This window comes from Pan paniscus, chromosome 8, assembly GCF_029289425.2.
Source record: "Pan paniscus chromosome 8, NHGRI_mPanPan1-v2.0_pri, whole genome shotgun sequence".
Classification (NCBI taxonomy): Eukaryota; Metazoa; Chordata; class Mammalia; order Primates; family Hominidae; genus Pan; species Pan paniscus.
Window position 1 is genome coordinate 13,624,224 of NC_073257.2, and position 16,696 is coordinate 13,640,919.

Consider the following 16,696-nt stretch of genomic DNA (forward strand, 5'->3'; position numbering starts at 1 on the left):
CCAGCATGCCTGGAGGGTGGCGCATCCAGACCAAGAGGGGCTCTCTGGAGCCTGAAGAGCTCGTGGAGTTTGCCTTGTGGGGTTTTGGACTTGCTTGGGCCCCGCCACCCTTTCCCTGTTGCCTCTTTCTCTTTTGGAAAGGGAGCGTCTGTCCAGTGCCTGCCCTACTGTTGTATTTTGGGAACATGTAACTTGTTTGGGTTCCGTGGTTTACGGCTGGAGGGGAGCTCAGCTTCAGGGTGGGCGAATCGCACTCTGAGTCCCACCCAGTCCTGATTCAGGTGATGTTTTGTTGAGACTTGGGACTTCACACCTTAGCGCTGTTGCTGGAATAAGACTTCTGGGGCTGTTGGGATGGGATGAGTGTATTTGCCATGCAAGAAGGACATGAATTTGGGGGAGGCCAGGGACAGGATGTTCTCAACTGAATGTCTCCGTCCCCCAGAAATCTGTGTTGAAGCCCTAACCCCCAGTGTGGCTGTATTTGGAGATGGGGCCTCTGAGGAAGTGGTTAAAGCAAAATGAGGTAGTGGAGGGGATGCCCTGATCCCATAGGATGAGTGTGTCCTTGTCAGAAGAGACACCAGACAGCTCACCCTTATGGCTGCCCTTGTGTGTGCACGCTCTCTCTCTCTCCCCCTCTCCCCATCTGTCTGTTTTTTTTTTTTTTTTTTTTTTTTGAGATGGAGTCTCGCTCTGTTGCGCAGGCTGGAGTGCAGTGGTGTGATCTTGGCTCACTGCAACCTCCACCTCCCGGGTTCAAGGGATTCTCCTGCCTCAGCCTCCCGAGTAGCTGGGACCACAGGTGCGTGTCACCACACCCAGCTAATTTTTGTATTTTTAGTAGAGACGGGGTTTCACCATGTTGGCCAGACGGTCTCAATCTCTTGACCTCGTGATCCGCCCTCCTCGGCCTCCCAAAGTGCTGGGATTACAGGCGTGAGCCACCGTGCCCAGCCTCTCTGTGCTAATATTAATAGAAGAGCCCCTGTGGGCACGCGGCAGAATGGCGGTGCCACACACCGGAAGAGGGGACTCACCAGAAGCTGCACTGGTTGACACCTTGGTCATGGACTTAGAGTCTCCAGAACTGGAAGATAACTCATTTCTGTTGTTGAAGCCTTTCGGCCTGTAGTCTTGTGTTTTGGCAGCCTGCGTTGAATGAGACAGTGCCTAGAAAGACGCTCCTCCACCTCTGTCTGCATGCATCTGCTCCAGCCTTCCTTTCAACAGACAGTAAACATTTACCGTCCACTCTCTTACAGTTTATGTTTGGATCCTGTTTCTCACTGTCTCATCTGTTTAATATTAGACATCTGGTGTATCTTTCATGGACTTCTATCATCACATCAACTAATGGCCTGTATGACATCAGTTTTATGTGGTTCAAATTTAAACGTAGGTAACAAAAGATGTGTATTGAGAAGAATGAATTCTTCATGTATTTATACCATAAATTCATAAAATTCTTCACTTACTGTTTGCCTTGTGCTCTCTGCAGTAGCCCAGTGCCCTATGTTTATGATCACAAAGAGGCCTGAATGTTTCTCTGAGAGCAGTTATCTCCCTAGTTTCAATGACAGGATAAATGTTAGTGGTGTGATCTTCCCACGTGCTCAGCTCCCCCAGTTCAGTGCCTGAACAGGTGGGAACAGTGCCAGGCAGACAGTGTAAATGACATACACGTCTAGAAGTTTCAGTTTGTATTGGGCTGTGATTGTTGCAAGGATGAAAGTAATCTAGTTTTGATATTTTCATCTTGGAATATTCCTTGAGTTTTCTGCTTTGTGAACATTCTAAACACTGTTCTATGTGGAGATAGTTAAGCAGTTAATAAATTCCAGTGATAAATGAGTTTTCTTTAGTCCTAATCGAGGTTATCATAGTTCATTTTTAACTGCATGTATTGTGTATTAACAGTTTTGTTCTCTTTGTGGAATTGCCAGACTATTCATTATGTAGCGCATAACACTGTCCACTAACACGCACATTTAGTGATGAAACAAGTGAAATGTGTGCTGATGGTGGGCGTGGTGGAGAGGTGAGGAGGGTGAGCATTGATGCTTAGGAATTTCAGCATGTGCACTGATGGTGGGTGTGGTGGTGATGTGAGGAGGGTGAGCATTGATACTTAGGAAATTCAAAATGTGCACTAATGGCGGGCATGGTGGAAAGGTGAGGAGGGTGAGCATTGATGCTCAGGAAATTCAAAATGTGCGCTGATGGCGGGCGTGGTGGAGAGGTGGAGAGGTGAGGAGGGTGAGCATTGATGCTCAGGAAATTGAAAATGTGCGCTGATGGTGGGCGTGGTGGAGAGGTGAGGAGGGTGAGCCTTGATGCTCAGGAAATTCAAAGGAGTTAATGTATGGATTGTTTTCCAAATAAAATAAGAAAAACACCAATTTTGTCAGAGGGAAGATTCATGTCCAGTACTTACATTAAAAACACCTAATAGTTTACTTAGAATGTTCACTTAATTTTATTTTCTTCTATACTACTTTGCTTGTGTTGGGTGAGTGCACTTCTCATGTTGATAGCTGCCACCTCAAGATTTGGGGCTGGTGTTGGGGGGTCTGAGTTAAAGATGAACCTCTGTGATGTGCTGTGACTTGAGCTGTCCTGGGAGCACTGCACACACAGTTGTGTTGGGCCCTCCCTAATAAGGAGGAGGCAATGCAGCCTGTGGACGGCCAGGTCCCTGCAGAAATGGCGTGGGAGGCTCCTTCCAGCACTACTGGATGAAATGAGGGTCCTCAGGTGGAAAGCAGTTTTGTTTTCAGAAGCTTTTGCTGGCCAGTGTTGACTCTGATTTGCTTAGCAGTTGTAATTTTCAATTTTAACACAAACTCTAATCTGTTAAAATCTGTGTTCATCTTGAATCATTATAGCTTTTGGGCAAACGTCTTGTGTTTTAAAATTTGCATCTGTGAGTTTTGCTTGACATCCACAGTGTTGATAAGGAAGCGTTTGGGTGGCGTAGTGGAAACAGACTTAGACCAACAGAATGACTGTCACATGTGAGTTAGGTTACACTGAGTTACTCGTTTAACTTCCTCAGCCTTCTTTTTCTTCTGTGAGGGGTTCACCCCGTGGCTGCTCCTGGCTCTTTGCTGTGCTCCCTCCAGAGCCGTGTTCCCAGCCGCGTGCAGTGCTGTCACCCGTCACCCCCTGCCTTCAAGGTGACGTCCCGAGTACCCCCCTGCTGCAGCCTGTCTGGGGGCCTCTGCCAGCCTTGTGAGCCTCGGGCCCCCCGTCCCGACTGAGCTGCACGTGCCACCCTGAACTTGCTGTCTCTGGGTGTTCCTTTCCTTGTGCCACCCATCTCAGGAAACATCCCTGTCACCCAGTGCTTTAGACCAAACACCTTTCCACCGTCTGAATGCCTGTATTGTTCTCTTACTGCCTGTGGAAATCACCCTGTCAGCCACTCCTGCAGCAGAGGGCGCTTCAGTTCTTTCTTCCCACCCTGCTCCAGGCCGCCCTCTCTCACCTGCACTTCTCTCATCTCCTGTCCGTCTCCCCCGTTGTTTTCTGGGGCTGCCATAACAAAGTGCCACAGGCAGGGTGACTTCTAAACAGCAGATCCGTGTTCTAAACAACAGATCCGTGTTCCCACAGTCCTGGAGGCTGGAAGCCCGAGATGAGGGTGTGAGCAGGGCTGGTTCCTCCTGAGGCGTCTTTCCATGGCTCATAGATGGCGTCTTCTCCTGGGTCCTTCATCCCTCTGGGAGTGTCTGTGTCCTCATCTCTTCTTACAAGGACGTCAGTCCTATTGGAATAGGATCCACTCTCCTGGTCTCATTTTACCTTAATTATCTCTTTAAAGCCCCTTTCTCCAAACAGCCCCATTCTGAGGTCCTGGGGTGAGGACTTCAACACAGGAATTTGGGTCCACAGTTCTGCCCATAGCAGCCCCTTCCACTGTTCCCTCCGCAGTTTGTTCACACAGCACACACCGGGCATCACATCCTGCCGACAGCCGTCTGGTGATTTTGCATCACACGGAATAAAACCTGGTGTCCTTTCCAGTCTCCCGGGATTACAGGAGCTGTTCCCGACTTTGCCTCCCGTAGCTCTTCCGCACATGGCGGGAATGTTGTTCCTCAGCCCGGGCGAGCCTTACTTAACCTTTCCTTTCCTCACATCTGACTCACGTGCGACCTCATCAGAGTCCCTCCTCAGTAATTCTGTGTAAAATAGCAGCCCCCATCCAGCTGCCCCTTGTCCTGTTTTATTTTACTTCATAGAAGTTACTACCACCTTACTCTGTCTCCATGTTGACTTGTGTTCCCGTGCTGCTCTGCATCCATGTGATATGTGTTCCCGCGCTGCCCTGCGTCCCTGTGACGTGTTTACGTACTGCCGTGCATCCATGTGACGTGGGTTCCCGTGCTGCCGTGCGTCCGTGTGACGTGCGTTCCCGTGCTGCCCTGCGTCCCTGTGACGTGCTTTCCCTTGCTGCCGTGCGTCCGTGTGACGTGCATTCCCGTGCTGCCGTGCGTCCCTGTGACGTGCGTTCCCGTGCTGCCGTGCGTCCCTGTGACGTGCTTTCCCTTGCTGCCGTGCGTCCCTGTGACGTGCGTTCCCATGCTGCCGTGCGTCCCTGTGACGTGCTTTCCCGTGCTGCCGTGCGTCCCTGTGACGTGCGTTCCCGTGCTGCCGTGCGTCCCTGTGACGTGCGTTCCCGTGCTGCCGTGCGTCCCTGTGACGTGCGTTCCCGTGCTGCCGTGCGTCCCTGTGACGTGCGCTCCCTTGCTGCCGTGCGTCCATGTGACATGTTTCCATGCTGCTGTGCGTCCCTGTGACGTGTGTTCCCGTGCTGCTGTGCGTCCCTGTGACGTGGGAACCCGTGCTGTTGTGCGGCCCTGTGACGTGTTCTCGTGCGGCTGTGTGTCCATGTGACGTGTTCCCGTGCTGCTGTGCGTCCCTGCGACGTGCGATCCCGTGCTGCTGTGCGTCCCTGCGACGTGCGTTCCCTTGCTGCTGTGTGTCGCTGCGACGTGCGATCCCGTGCTGCTGTGCGTCCCTGTGACGTGCGATCCCGTGCTGCTGTGCGTCCCTGCGACGTGCGATCCCGTGCTGCTGTGCGTCCCTGTGACATGCGTTCCCGTGCTGCTGTGCGTCCCTGTGACGTACATTCCCTAGTAATGTGTATGTGCTCATGACGTGCCTGTGTTAGGCCATTCTTGCATTGCTATAAAAAAATACTTGAGACCGGGCAATTTATAAAGAAAAGAGGTTTAATAGGCTGATTCTGCAGGCTGTAGAGGAAGCGTGGCACCAGCATCTGCTTGGCTTCTGGGGAGGCTTCAGGGAGCTTGGAGCTTTCACTCACAGCAGAAGGCGAAGCGGGAGAAGGCGTCATGTGATGGAAACAGGAGTAAGGCGGGGGCGGGGGGTGCCCCACATCCAAGCAGCCAGATCTCGTGAGAGCTCACCCACTATTGTGAGGTCAGCATCAGGCTATGAGGAATCCTCCCCCATGAGCCAGACACCCCCACCAGGCCCCGCCTCCAACACAGGGGATTCCAGTTCAGCATGAGATTTGGGCTGGGACAAATTTCCAAACTATCAGTTCCAGTACTAGTACTTGTGTATATATGACATACCTCTCCATACTAACGTGTGTGTCTGTGTGTGTGTGTGTGTGTGTGTGGTCTCCCTCTTTTGCTAGAACATTAAGTTCTCTGAGGGCAGGGGCTTTACCAGGGGTCTTCACTCCAGAGTTCCTACCTGCTAGATTGAGCGTAGTTTTGCATGTGTGCATGTCAGAAGCCGTCTGTCCTCTTCTGCATTGTGTAAGCAGCACCTGGGCTGGGGGTGGGGACTGGCACTCTGTCACCCCCTGATAAATATTTGTTGGATGAATATACAGATTTTCTTACAGAGCTGGCTGTAATGTGTTTGTTTTAGCCTTGGCCTTTGACAGGGGGCTTGATGTTACAAAGGAAAATAGACTCTTATGACTATAGCACTAGAATTCCAAGTATATTTTAAATAGGCTCTTGAGAATGAAAATGCCTTTTTGTAATGTGATAAATTACTGACTTTCATTTGTATTTGGTTAGTTTTATATTGCATTTCTACAAGTAACTGATGAAAGCTTAAATGTTGAAAATCATTTTATTTGCCATTCTGTTGATGTGTGGAAATAAATGGTAGTTGAGTTGACAATGTTGTGGATTCCACTTTTTTTTCTGTACGAGGTGGTCGTAGAGTTGATGGGTGTTCACGGGCAGCAGTTATGGGTCAGAGAAGGACATATTCATCACAGTGGCCAGCACCGGGCTCCTAGTGGTGACCATCATGATGGATATGTCCTCAAGAGATTAATGAGAACCATCTATTTTGTAGCTATGTCAGAAGAAACTCAAGATTTCCAGGAAATGTCTTTCTTTTCTGGCCTTCCCTTTGGCAGCAGATATCTGGGGAAGATGAAGTAGAGTGCTCTGACAAGGACGAGCCCGACCTCGATGGGGATGTGTCCAGCGACTGCCCCACCATCCGCGTCCCACTGACATCCCTCAAGAGCCACCAGGGCGTGGTCATCGCCGCCGACTGGCTGGTTGGGGGGAAGCAGGCTGTGACTGCCTCCTGGGACCGGACGGCAAACCTGTACGACGTGGAGACGTCCGAGCTCGTTCACTCTCTGACAGGTGCCTGGGTTCTCTGAGTCCGCCGCCTCCTGGCTGTGCATGTTAGTTTATGTCCATGGGTTATGTCTGACCTTGCCACTTACTTCTTAACCAGAATGAGTCTCTGTGTTCTTGGCTCTTCTGTGGTAATTTTTGGAGATTCTTTCTAGTAATAATAGAACTATTGGTAGCTAAATTTATTTTGTCTTCAGGGGTTTTAAATTGTAGCATGTAGTATCTAGATATTGGACATATGGTAGTTGTATTAGTTTTCCATTGCTCTGTAACAAATTTCCACAATCTTAGTGTCTTAAAACGACAGGAATTGACGGCCTCATGGTTTCCCAGGTCAGGAATTCTGGGCCCGTGGTAGCTGCTCTTCTCCCTGGGCCCTCAAAGACCTAAGTGAGGGTGCTGCCTGGTCAGGACCTCCCCGAGGCTGCGGTCCTCTTCCAAGCCTGCTGGTCATTGGAGGAGCTCCTTCTTGCGGCTGGAGTTTGAGGCCCTGTCTTCTTGCCGGCTGCCAGCCGGGGCTCCTCTGGGCGTGCAGAGGCTGTGCCTGGCCCCGGGGCCCCTGCACAGGGCTTGCCTTTCCCACACAGCAGCCGCTTTCCTCTGCAGCTGGAGCTCCCCTGCTGCTCTGAACTCTCCAACTTCTGGGACCCTTTTTAAGGGCTAGGCCAGACCACCCAGGACAATCTTCCCTTTGATGAAGTCAAAGTCAACTCATTTAGGGACCTTAATTACATCTGCAAAATCCTTTTTGCCTTATAATGTATCATAATTACCAGAAAGATAATCTCATCCTATTTACAGGCTCTGCCCTAACTGAAGGGAAGGGTGTTAGGCATGTACGGGGCGGGGGTGGCTTGGGGCCATGTTAGGATTCTGCCTGCTGAAGTTGCTTCTGCGAATCTGTCTCTAAGTGCATTTGCTGCATGAGCGTTAAAGATTGTATTTGACTGAGGACCCATAGCGTTGTATCATTAGAAGGTATTCTAAGCAAAGAATTAAGATTTAAGTGGTTCTCACATTCAACCTGTTAATTTGCCTGACCTTCTAACTGTTAGGGTCAGAAAATGGGTTATGCACCTGTTTGGTTTTCTGTTCGTTTGACATGGACGGCTGAAAGGACTTCAGCTTCTGAGGGAAAACCTGCCCCACTGTGACCCACATGCTGCTGAGTGATTCCATTAGGTCAGGTTCACATTCTCAGAGAGACGGCTTCTTGGGTTCTTGTGCTGTTGAAAAGCGTCTCTCTCAGTGTGCTCCTCAGGTGATGACCTTGTGTTTTGCCATCTTGGTTACAGGGCACGACCAGGAGTTGACGCACTGCTGCACACACCCCACCCAGCGGCTCGTGGTGACCTCCTCCCGTGACACGACTTTCCGCCTCTGGGATTTCAGGGACCCCTCCATCCACTCGGTGAATGTTTTCCAGGGACACACGGAGTGAGTTGCGGTAGTTTAGACATCTGTCCTTAGTCATGAAAAAGTTCTGTGGGTTGACATGAAAACTTAATTCTAGCCTTAATTTTCAGTATTTCCAACTCTACTATCTTTCAAAAAAACGACTACCTTTCAAATTCTGCTATTCTTTTTCTAAACATTTAGCTCCATTTTGGCTATTTCAAAGGATGTAGGAGATTAAGAGAAGGCACCCTCCGAAGTTCTCTCAAGAAGTTTAATGCAGACAGAATGGGGGAGTGGGTGGACAGGGTTAGAGAAGAGCAGGGCTGCCAGAGCCTGTAGCTGAGCACAGGGGCCGGCCACGCCACCATAGGAGCCGCGGGAGCTGTTACTGCCACCCACAGGGCCTGTAGCTGAGCACAGGGGCCGGCCACGCCACCATGGGAGCCGCGGGAGCTGTTACTGCTACCCACGGGGCGTCTCCTGGATCTTTTCCATCTAGTTTTTGTTATTACACGTGTCTGCATGGTATATTCTGGGAGAAGGTACACACATAGACACGCAAACGCAGACATAGACCCTCAATCCAGTGTGTCCCTCTCTGCTTGGGTTTCTCTCCGGCAGCTCAAGTGTAAGGTCTTTTTTTTCTGAGACGGAGTCTCGCTCTGTCGCCCAGGCTGGAGTGCAGTGGCCCTATCTCGGCTCACTGCAAGCTCCGCCTCCTGGGTTCACGCCATTCTCCTGCCTCAGCCTCCTGAGTAGCTGGGACTACAGGCACCCGCCACCACGCCTGGCTAGTTTTTTGTATTTTTAGTAGAGATGGGGTTTCACCGTGATAGCCAGGATGGTCTCGATCTCCTGACATCGTGATCCGCCTGTCTCAGCCTCCCAAAGTGCTGGGATTACAGGCGTGAGCCACTGCGCCCAGCCGTGTGAGGTCTTAACAGAACTCTTCAGTTCTTTCCGTGACCGCCTCCTTCCTCCAGTCTGGCCCTGCTCAGTCAGAGACCGTCTGCCCAGTCACGGGGGCTGTCTACCTAGAGTGTTCCCTGGTTCTTCTCTTTTAATCTCTGTTCCCCGTTCCCCCATCATGCCCCATTGTGGTCCACTGGCAAGTCTCCTGCCAGCCATGCCTGTGGGATCTTCCCAGCCGCTCCTCGCTCCTCCATGCTCCCCCTACCTCCCACCAGTGCTGCTCTCCACCCCGACGTCTGGATAAGCAGTGCGCATTGAAAGGTTTATAAATGAACTCCAAATATGAAAATCTGTTTTATATGTTTAATGTTAGTTACTAAGTTTTAGATTTAATGTTCAGAATGTTAGTAAGATGTTGGAAAGGAAAATAGGACTTTTTGTTTGTTTGTTTGTTTGTTAATAGACGGAGTCTCTTTCTGTCACCCAGGCTGGAGTGCAGTGGTACGATCTCGGCTCACTGCAGCCTCTGCCTCCCGGGTTCAAGCGATTCTCCTTCCTCAGCCTCCCTAGTAGCTGGGATTACAGGCGCCCACCACCACTCCTGGTTAATTTTTGTATTTTTAGTAGAGGTGGGGTTTCACCATATTGGTTGGGCTGGTCTTGAACTCCTAACCTCAGGTGATCTGCCTGCCTCAGCCTACCAAAGTGCTGGGATTATAGGTGTGAGCCATCGCGTCTGGCCAGGACAACGTTTTTAAAAAGAAGCTTGAGATTGGAAAGCTAATTCCTTGACTCTGAGGCTGGAACGGGAGTAGGCAGCAGTCACGACCATGCGTAGAGATCTTTATGGCAGCCTGGGTCTGTTCTGGGGGTATCACACGCATTAAACTGCTCCTTCCTGACATCAAGTCAGCGTTTATTCTGCCAGCTCCGTCAGCGATAGCCACAGTAATACAGACCTCCCGGCGGTCAGTGGCTGAACGCAGCACTGTGTTGTTGCTGCATCAGGGTGCAGCAGGCGCTGAGCTGGGCCCCCATGAGCTCCGCCACATGGGCCTGACCCTGCTGCAGGCCAGCTCATTGGTGAGGAAGATGCTGCAGCTCGGGGAGCGCTGCTTCCCATGCATGTTAGCTTGGATGTGGTGCTCCTTGACGTCCACCAGATGCAGAGGGGCCCCACAGCAAAGCCCTGGCTGGACCTGGGCCCGCCACCTGGCAACACTGTGCAGGGCGGGGCAGAGGGGCCGCATGACTGCCCTGCTGTTCCTCATGAGAATTCACTGGAAGGGCAGTCGGAGGCCTAGAGGACGGGAGGAGCAAGACGGTCTCACTCCTGCGCCTGCAGTGCTTTCCTAAGCTTTTTGCTTAGAAAAGTTTCAAGCCTACATAAAAACCAACAGAGTAGTACAGTGTACCCACAAACCCTTCACCTAGGTTCGCCTGTTGTATTGCAGCACTGCTGTCTCTTTACACATGTGTACACACCTCTCTCTGAAACACGCCCACTAACCCTTCACCTAGGTTCACCTGTTGTATTGCAGCACCGCTGTCTCTCTTTACACATGTGTACACACCGCTGTCTGTAACACACAACACGCACTACCCTGTCACCTAGGTTCGCCTGTTGTATTGCAGCACTGCTATCTCTCTTTACACATGTGTACACGCCTCTCTCTAAAACACACGCCCACTTCCCCTTCACCTAGGTTCGCCTGTTGTTGTTTTGCAGCACTGCTGTCTCTATTTACACATGTGTACACACCTGTCTGTAACAGACACGCCCACTTATCCTTCACCTAGGTTCGCCTGTTGTTGTATTGCAGCACTGCTCTCTTTACACATGTGTACACACCTGTCTGTAACAGACACGCCCACTTCCCCTTCACCTAGGTTCGCCTGTTGTTGTATTGCAGCACTGCTGTCTCTATTTACACATGTGTACACACCTGTCTGTAACAGACACGCCCACTTATCCTTCACCTAGGTTCGCCTGTTGTTGTATTGCAGCACTGCTGTCTCTCTTTACACATGTGTACACACCTGTCTGTAACAGACACGCCCACTTATCCTTCACCTGGGTTCACCTGTTGTTGTATTGCAGCACTGCTGTCTCTGTAGATGTGTACACACCTCTGTCTATAACACACACTTGTATGTTTTCTTTGGCTGAGCCCTTTGAAAGGAAAACTCCAGCATGCATTTTCTAAGAATAAGGATGTTCTCCTAATACAGTACCATTGTTCAAATAAGAAGATTAGTAAAAATTCTATGGCATCCTTTATCTGGTCCATATTTAAATTTACTCAGTTCTCCCCAAAATGTCTTTGATACTTTTTTTAGAGCTAGGATTTAATCAGGATTCTCTCATCACATTTAGATATTATGTTCTTTGGCTTCTTTTAATCTAGAATGGTCCTTCCCCCATTTTTTGTTACTTTTTAGGATATTGAGTTTTTTGGTGAAGAATCCAAGCCTGCTCTTTTGTAGAATGCCCCTCATTCTGCATTTTTCTTATGACTTCCTTTAAAGCGCCCCTCTGCTGTGCTATTGGTGTGCTGAAGTGCTCCTGCGGTTAAGATGGCGTCTGCAGGTCTGCCTGCCAGAGGTGCTCTCCTGTTTCAAATAGCGAAGCGACACTATTCCACGGATGTTAATTCCTCAGTGACCTTTCCTCGGTCCAGGGCCTCAGCTCATTGTTACGCTGAGTCCTGCAGAAGGGGATCTTTGTAATTCTGTCTACACTAGTTAGTTGGCACTGTGTTTTTTGAGTGTTAGCGAGCATAGACACCTGCCCTTTGTTGGTGTTGGTGGTTGTGATCCCTGTGGTTGCTTTGGTTTTGGCTTCTGAGTGCCCCCCCCCCAACCCCACCATGGGACCTGCAGGGCCCTGAGTGCCACCATCCTGGTACAGCTCCCTGCCCCAGGCTGGGACGACCCAGCAGCTCTCACTGCATTGACTCTGGTCATCTGTATGGAGCACAAAAATCTGTCAGAGCTTTGAGAATTGGGTGAAGAGGATAGTTTTGTGTCTAGAGAGCAGGGCAGCTTCCTATGTGCTTCTGATATGGGGGTTGCAGGGATAGGCCAGTGTGCCCTGCTGTGCCTGTCCCCTTTGAGGGCAGGATGGAAAGGCCGAAGAATTCTGTCCAGAGGAGGACGCAGTGGAGCCAGGGCTTGGTGAGTTGCTGGTTTGTGCCAGGCACTGTTAGAGCCCCTGGCATCACCCCAGTTCAGAGAGAGAAACTGAGGCATGAGGAGGCCAGGTGGTTTGCTGAGGGTTTGGCTCTAGGGGGTCATTCCAGAGCAGTCCCTCCTGGTGCCTTCAAGGTGCCTCTTGTGTTATTTAAGACCCTTCTAGTCCTGTATTGTCTCTGTTCAGTTGCCATATTTAATTGGAAGATTTTATTTTCGTTTTGTGTAAAAAGAAAAGTTTTTGTATTTATATCACCAGAGTTGATTGCAAGTGTATGTTTTTGCTTCTAAGGCTGTTGCAACCGTGTGGTCTTGGCCATTTGACTGTGAAGTGTAGTCAATGCTGGTGGCATCTTTAAAATATCTGCTTAGGCTGGGCGCGGTGGCTCACGCCTGTAATCCCAGCACTTTGGGGATCACCTGAGGTTGGGAGTTTGAGACCAGCTTGACCAACATGGAGAAACTCTGTCTTTACTAAAAATACAAAATTAGCCAGGTGTGGTGGCGCACGCCTGTAATCCCAGCTACTTGGGAGGCTGAGGCAGGAGAATCGCTTGAACCCGGGAGGTGGAGGTTGCGGTGAGCCGAGATCACGCCGTTGCACTCCAGCCTGGGCAATGAGCGAAACTCCAAACTCCGTCTCAGAAAAAAAAAAATCTGGTTAATTTGTGGTACATTTTTGCAGCTAGTGGATACATGAAACAATGGTTGTTTTTTAGAGAGCTGTACTTATGAAGAATGTAGTAACTGTTATGAAAAAGTTCTTACTAATGTGGACCTATGAATACAGTTTCCTAGGGTTTATGTCTTCCTATTGGAATCAGGTGTGGGGGTAGAGTAAGGTGGAGTGTGTAATTCCCGTGTGCCCTTTCTCCCACATGGGTCTTCCAGGCTGTAGGCTGTGCTTCCATTCACCTGAACCACGGGGGTGAGGTGAACGTGGACCAGACCTGCCCGGGCCATGCTTACTCAGATCGTTTATGCTTTCTTTTTTCTTACTCAGATTATCATGAACTAGCGTATCTTGTTGATGTGTACATCCAAAAATACGTTTTGAAAAGATCTCTCTTTGGTGCTAATTTTGTTGCTGTGTCGGGGCGAGTCCGCTGGGCTGTTGGACATTCAGCTTCCCCTCACCGGCCTGGCGCTTCCTCAGCTGTGCTCATGCAGGATGAGGGCTTGGTCAGCAGGTGGAGCCGTGGACGCCTTTATTGAACACGAACTCTTCCTTCCTGACATCAGATCAGCTGTAAACCTTTAGACGTGCCTCATAATGAGAAAAGCAGGAAATGAGTCATTTTACAAAAATGTTTCATCTGAGGTGTCTTCTTAGTAACACTTGCCTTTGTCTCCGGCATGGGTTTTGTGGGTTCGAGCCAATACGACAAATAAAACCTACAGAGTGCGTGATCCTTACAAATGTGTAGAGCTGTGCATCCGTGCCATAGCACACCAGGGTAAGGTCCTGGCAGTGCGGGTTTCTGTCCTGAGATGTGCATCCGCGCCACAGTACACCTGGGTGACTACTGGAGTGCGGGTTTAGGTCCTGAGATGTGCATCCGCGCCACAGCACACCTGGGTGAGGTCCTCGCAGTGCGGGTTTAGTTCCTGAGATGTGCATCCGCGCCACAGCACACCTGGGTGAGGTCCTCGCAGTGCGGGCTTAGTTCCCGAGATGTGCATCCGCGCCACAGTACACCTGGGTGACTACCGGAGTGCGGGTTTAGGTCCTGAGATGTGCATCCATGCCACAGCACACCTGGGTGAGGTCCGGGGTGCGGGTTTAGTTCCTAAGAGGAATGGCCAGTTTGTGTGTGTGTGTTCCGTTTGATCACTTGTCTGGGACGTTCTGAACATGACTTGTAAGAGCACACCCTGGGTCTCCTGCCTTCCCTGCCACCATGTCATTCTGAGGGACCCTCTGCGCCGGGAGCTTCTCTGCAGTGGCCACGGCATCGCCAGGGACATCCGTGAGCCTCCGATGCGTGTCCAGCGTGTTAGCGCCCAGACCCACAGGGCCTGGCACCCTGATAGGTGGGAATGTTCGCCCAGGGCCGGGCCTGAGGCCTGCAGGACTGCCTGCTCATCAAGGAAGTAGCTCTGCCGGTTTTACAGGGTGATCCTGAGTTCTTTTTGCTAGTTCTTTTCCTGAGCATTGAAAGCAAAAGTCAGACATGCGTTCTTAGGAAGTTTGCTGTTCTTGTTGATGTAGGCTGGAAAGTTATATGCAGGGTGTTTTTAGTGATACCCCTTAAACAGAGGCAGTATTTCTTCAACATGTGTGACTAAAAATACCCTTTCTCACGTAATTTATATTAACATGATGTGGAATGTGCTTTTCAAAGTTTTATCTTAGGGCGTATTTTCACTTGTAGGAACTAAGCGTAAATTCTTTGGTATAGTATGTTGGAATCTAATGTCTTTTATAATGTAAATAATTAACTGTCTAGTTAAGGTGAATTGCTGTATATTGGGTTTTCTTAAGGCAAGAAGTAGCTCTAAAGGCTTAAGGGTAACTGGCCCAGTTTTGTGATCCAGTTTCCAGGAGAGATTTTTCCCCATTTTCTTTTTTTTCTTACTGTAATCCCCATACTTTTACTTGCATTCTGTGCCTTTTTCAAAGACTAGAGTTTGAGTTCCAATGCTTCACTGTAAGAAAGAAAAGTGTAGCGAAATGGGTCCCCTGAAATGTGTGGTCATTACCTTTGCTGGATGGGGATGGAGCTCCGTGCTGTGAGCTGCTGAAGGCTTTGATCCTACGTGTTTAGAAGGACCAGTCACCTTTTCCTTTTGATGTGTCTTATTTCTTTTCACTCTGTGTTATGGCATCTCTGTATTATAGCAGGAATTTTACCATGATAGTACTTAGTTGGCGTAACTGTGTGGCTGTTTTTATTTGACTGTTTGTTAGTGACCCAGCGTGTACTGATTTATATGAAAAGCAATTTTAGATACTTCATATAGCAGAAATGTGAAGTTGTAGTATGTGTTGTTCTTAGAAATAATAAAAAGGCTTAATTTGAAAATTTCAGTGTGTCACAGGAATTCAGCTGTTGGTGGCTATTTCTCTCTCTCTTTTTTTTTTTGTGAGATGGAGTCTTGCTCTGTTGCCCAGGCTGGAGTGCAGTGGCACGATCTCGGCTCACTGCAACCTCCACCTCCTGGGTTCAAGCGATTCCCCTGCCTCAGCCTCCCGAGTAGCTGGGACTACAGGCACGTGCCTTGGTGGCTATTTCTTATACATTGTTTGATTGCACTCCGTAGATTGATGTTTTTTACAAATGAAGGTCTGTGGAGCCCAGCCCTGGCTGAGCAGGTCTGTTGGTGCCAGTTTTCCAACAGCACGTGCTCACTTCCTGCCTCTCTCTCACATTTTGGTCATTCTCACAATATTTCTTACTATTTCATTGTGATTATGTGAGGGTGGTCAGTGACTTTTGCTGTAACTGTTATAATTGGTTTTGAGGCCCTGGGAACCTTGCCCATAGAAGACAGTGAACTTAGTCGATAAATCGTGTGTGTTCCGACTGCCCCACTAACTGGCCGTTCCTTCGTCTCTCACCTTCTCCTAATGCCTCTGACTTCATGAGTGAGACACAACACTATTGAAATTAGGCCAATTAACATCCCTATAGCAGCCTCTCAGTGTTGAAATGAAGAGTTGCGTGTCCCTCACTTGAAAGCTGGAAATGACGAAGCTTAGTGAGGAAGATGTGTCGAAGGCAGAGAGGCTGAAAGCTGGGCATCCTGCACCGGACAGCCAGGTTCTGAATGCAAAGGAAACGTTCTGGAAGGAAAGTAAAACTGCTACTCCAGTGAACACACGAATGATAAGAACACAATCCTAATGCTGATATGAAGGAAGTTTGAGTGGTGGGGACTGATGAAACCAGCCACAACATTCCCTTTAGCTGCAGCCTAATTCAGAGCAGGGCCCTGACTCTCTTCAGTTCCCTGAGGGCTGTGAGAGGTGAGGGAGCTGCGGAAGAAAAGCCGGAAGCTGGCAGAGAGTTGTTTATGAGGTTTAAGGAAGGAAGCCGTCTCCACAACATGAGAGTGCAAGGTGAAGCAGCAAGTGCTGATGGAGAAGCTGCAGCAAGTTCTCCAGAAGATCCAGCTGAGCTCATCGATGAAGATGACTGTGTTTAATAACAGATTTTCAGTGTAGACAAAACAGCCTTCTGTTAAAGAAGATGCCATCTAGAACTTTCCCAGCTAGGGAAGAGAAGTCACTGCCTGGCTTCGAAGGACAGACTGATGCTCTTGTGAGGGGCTAGTACAGCTGGTGACTTATAGTTGAAGCCAGTGCTCATTTACCATTCTGAAAATCCTAGGGCCCTTAAGAATTATGTGAAACCTAGTCTGCCTGTGCTCTATAAATGGATCACCAAAGGCTGGATGAGAGCACATCTGTTTACACCATGGTTTCTGAATATTTTGAGCCTATTGTTGAGGCTACTGCTCAGGAAAAAAGTTTTTTTTTTCAAAATTGTCCTGCTTATTGACAGTGCACCTAAGGGCTCTGACGGAGATGAATGGTGTTT

General features: G+C 49.5%; 1 protein-coding gene across 4 annotated transcripts in view; it reads left to right on the forward strand.

Annotated features, from left to right (window-relative positions):
- Positions 1 to 16,696, forward strand: part of WDR37 (WD repeat domain 37) — an 82,727-nt gene that overhangs the window by 41,948 nt on the left and 24,083 nt on the right. For 2 of the 4 annotated variants that reach the window (XM_003827762.5, XM_055092351.2), the window contains 2 exons: positions 6,419 to 6,656; positions 7,946 to 8,087. In XM_003827762.5, coding sequence (XP_003827810.1) covers positions 6,419 to 6,656; positions 7,946 to 8,087 — 380 coding nt within the window. The remainder of the gene's footprint in view (positions 1 to 6,418; positions 6,657 to 7,945; positions 8,088 to 16,696) is intronic. The other 2 variants (XM_008953093.5, XM_055092352.2) reach the window with 1 other exon arrangement.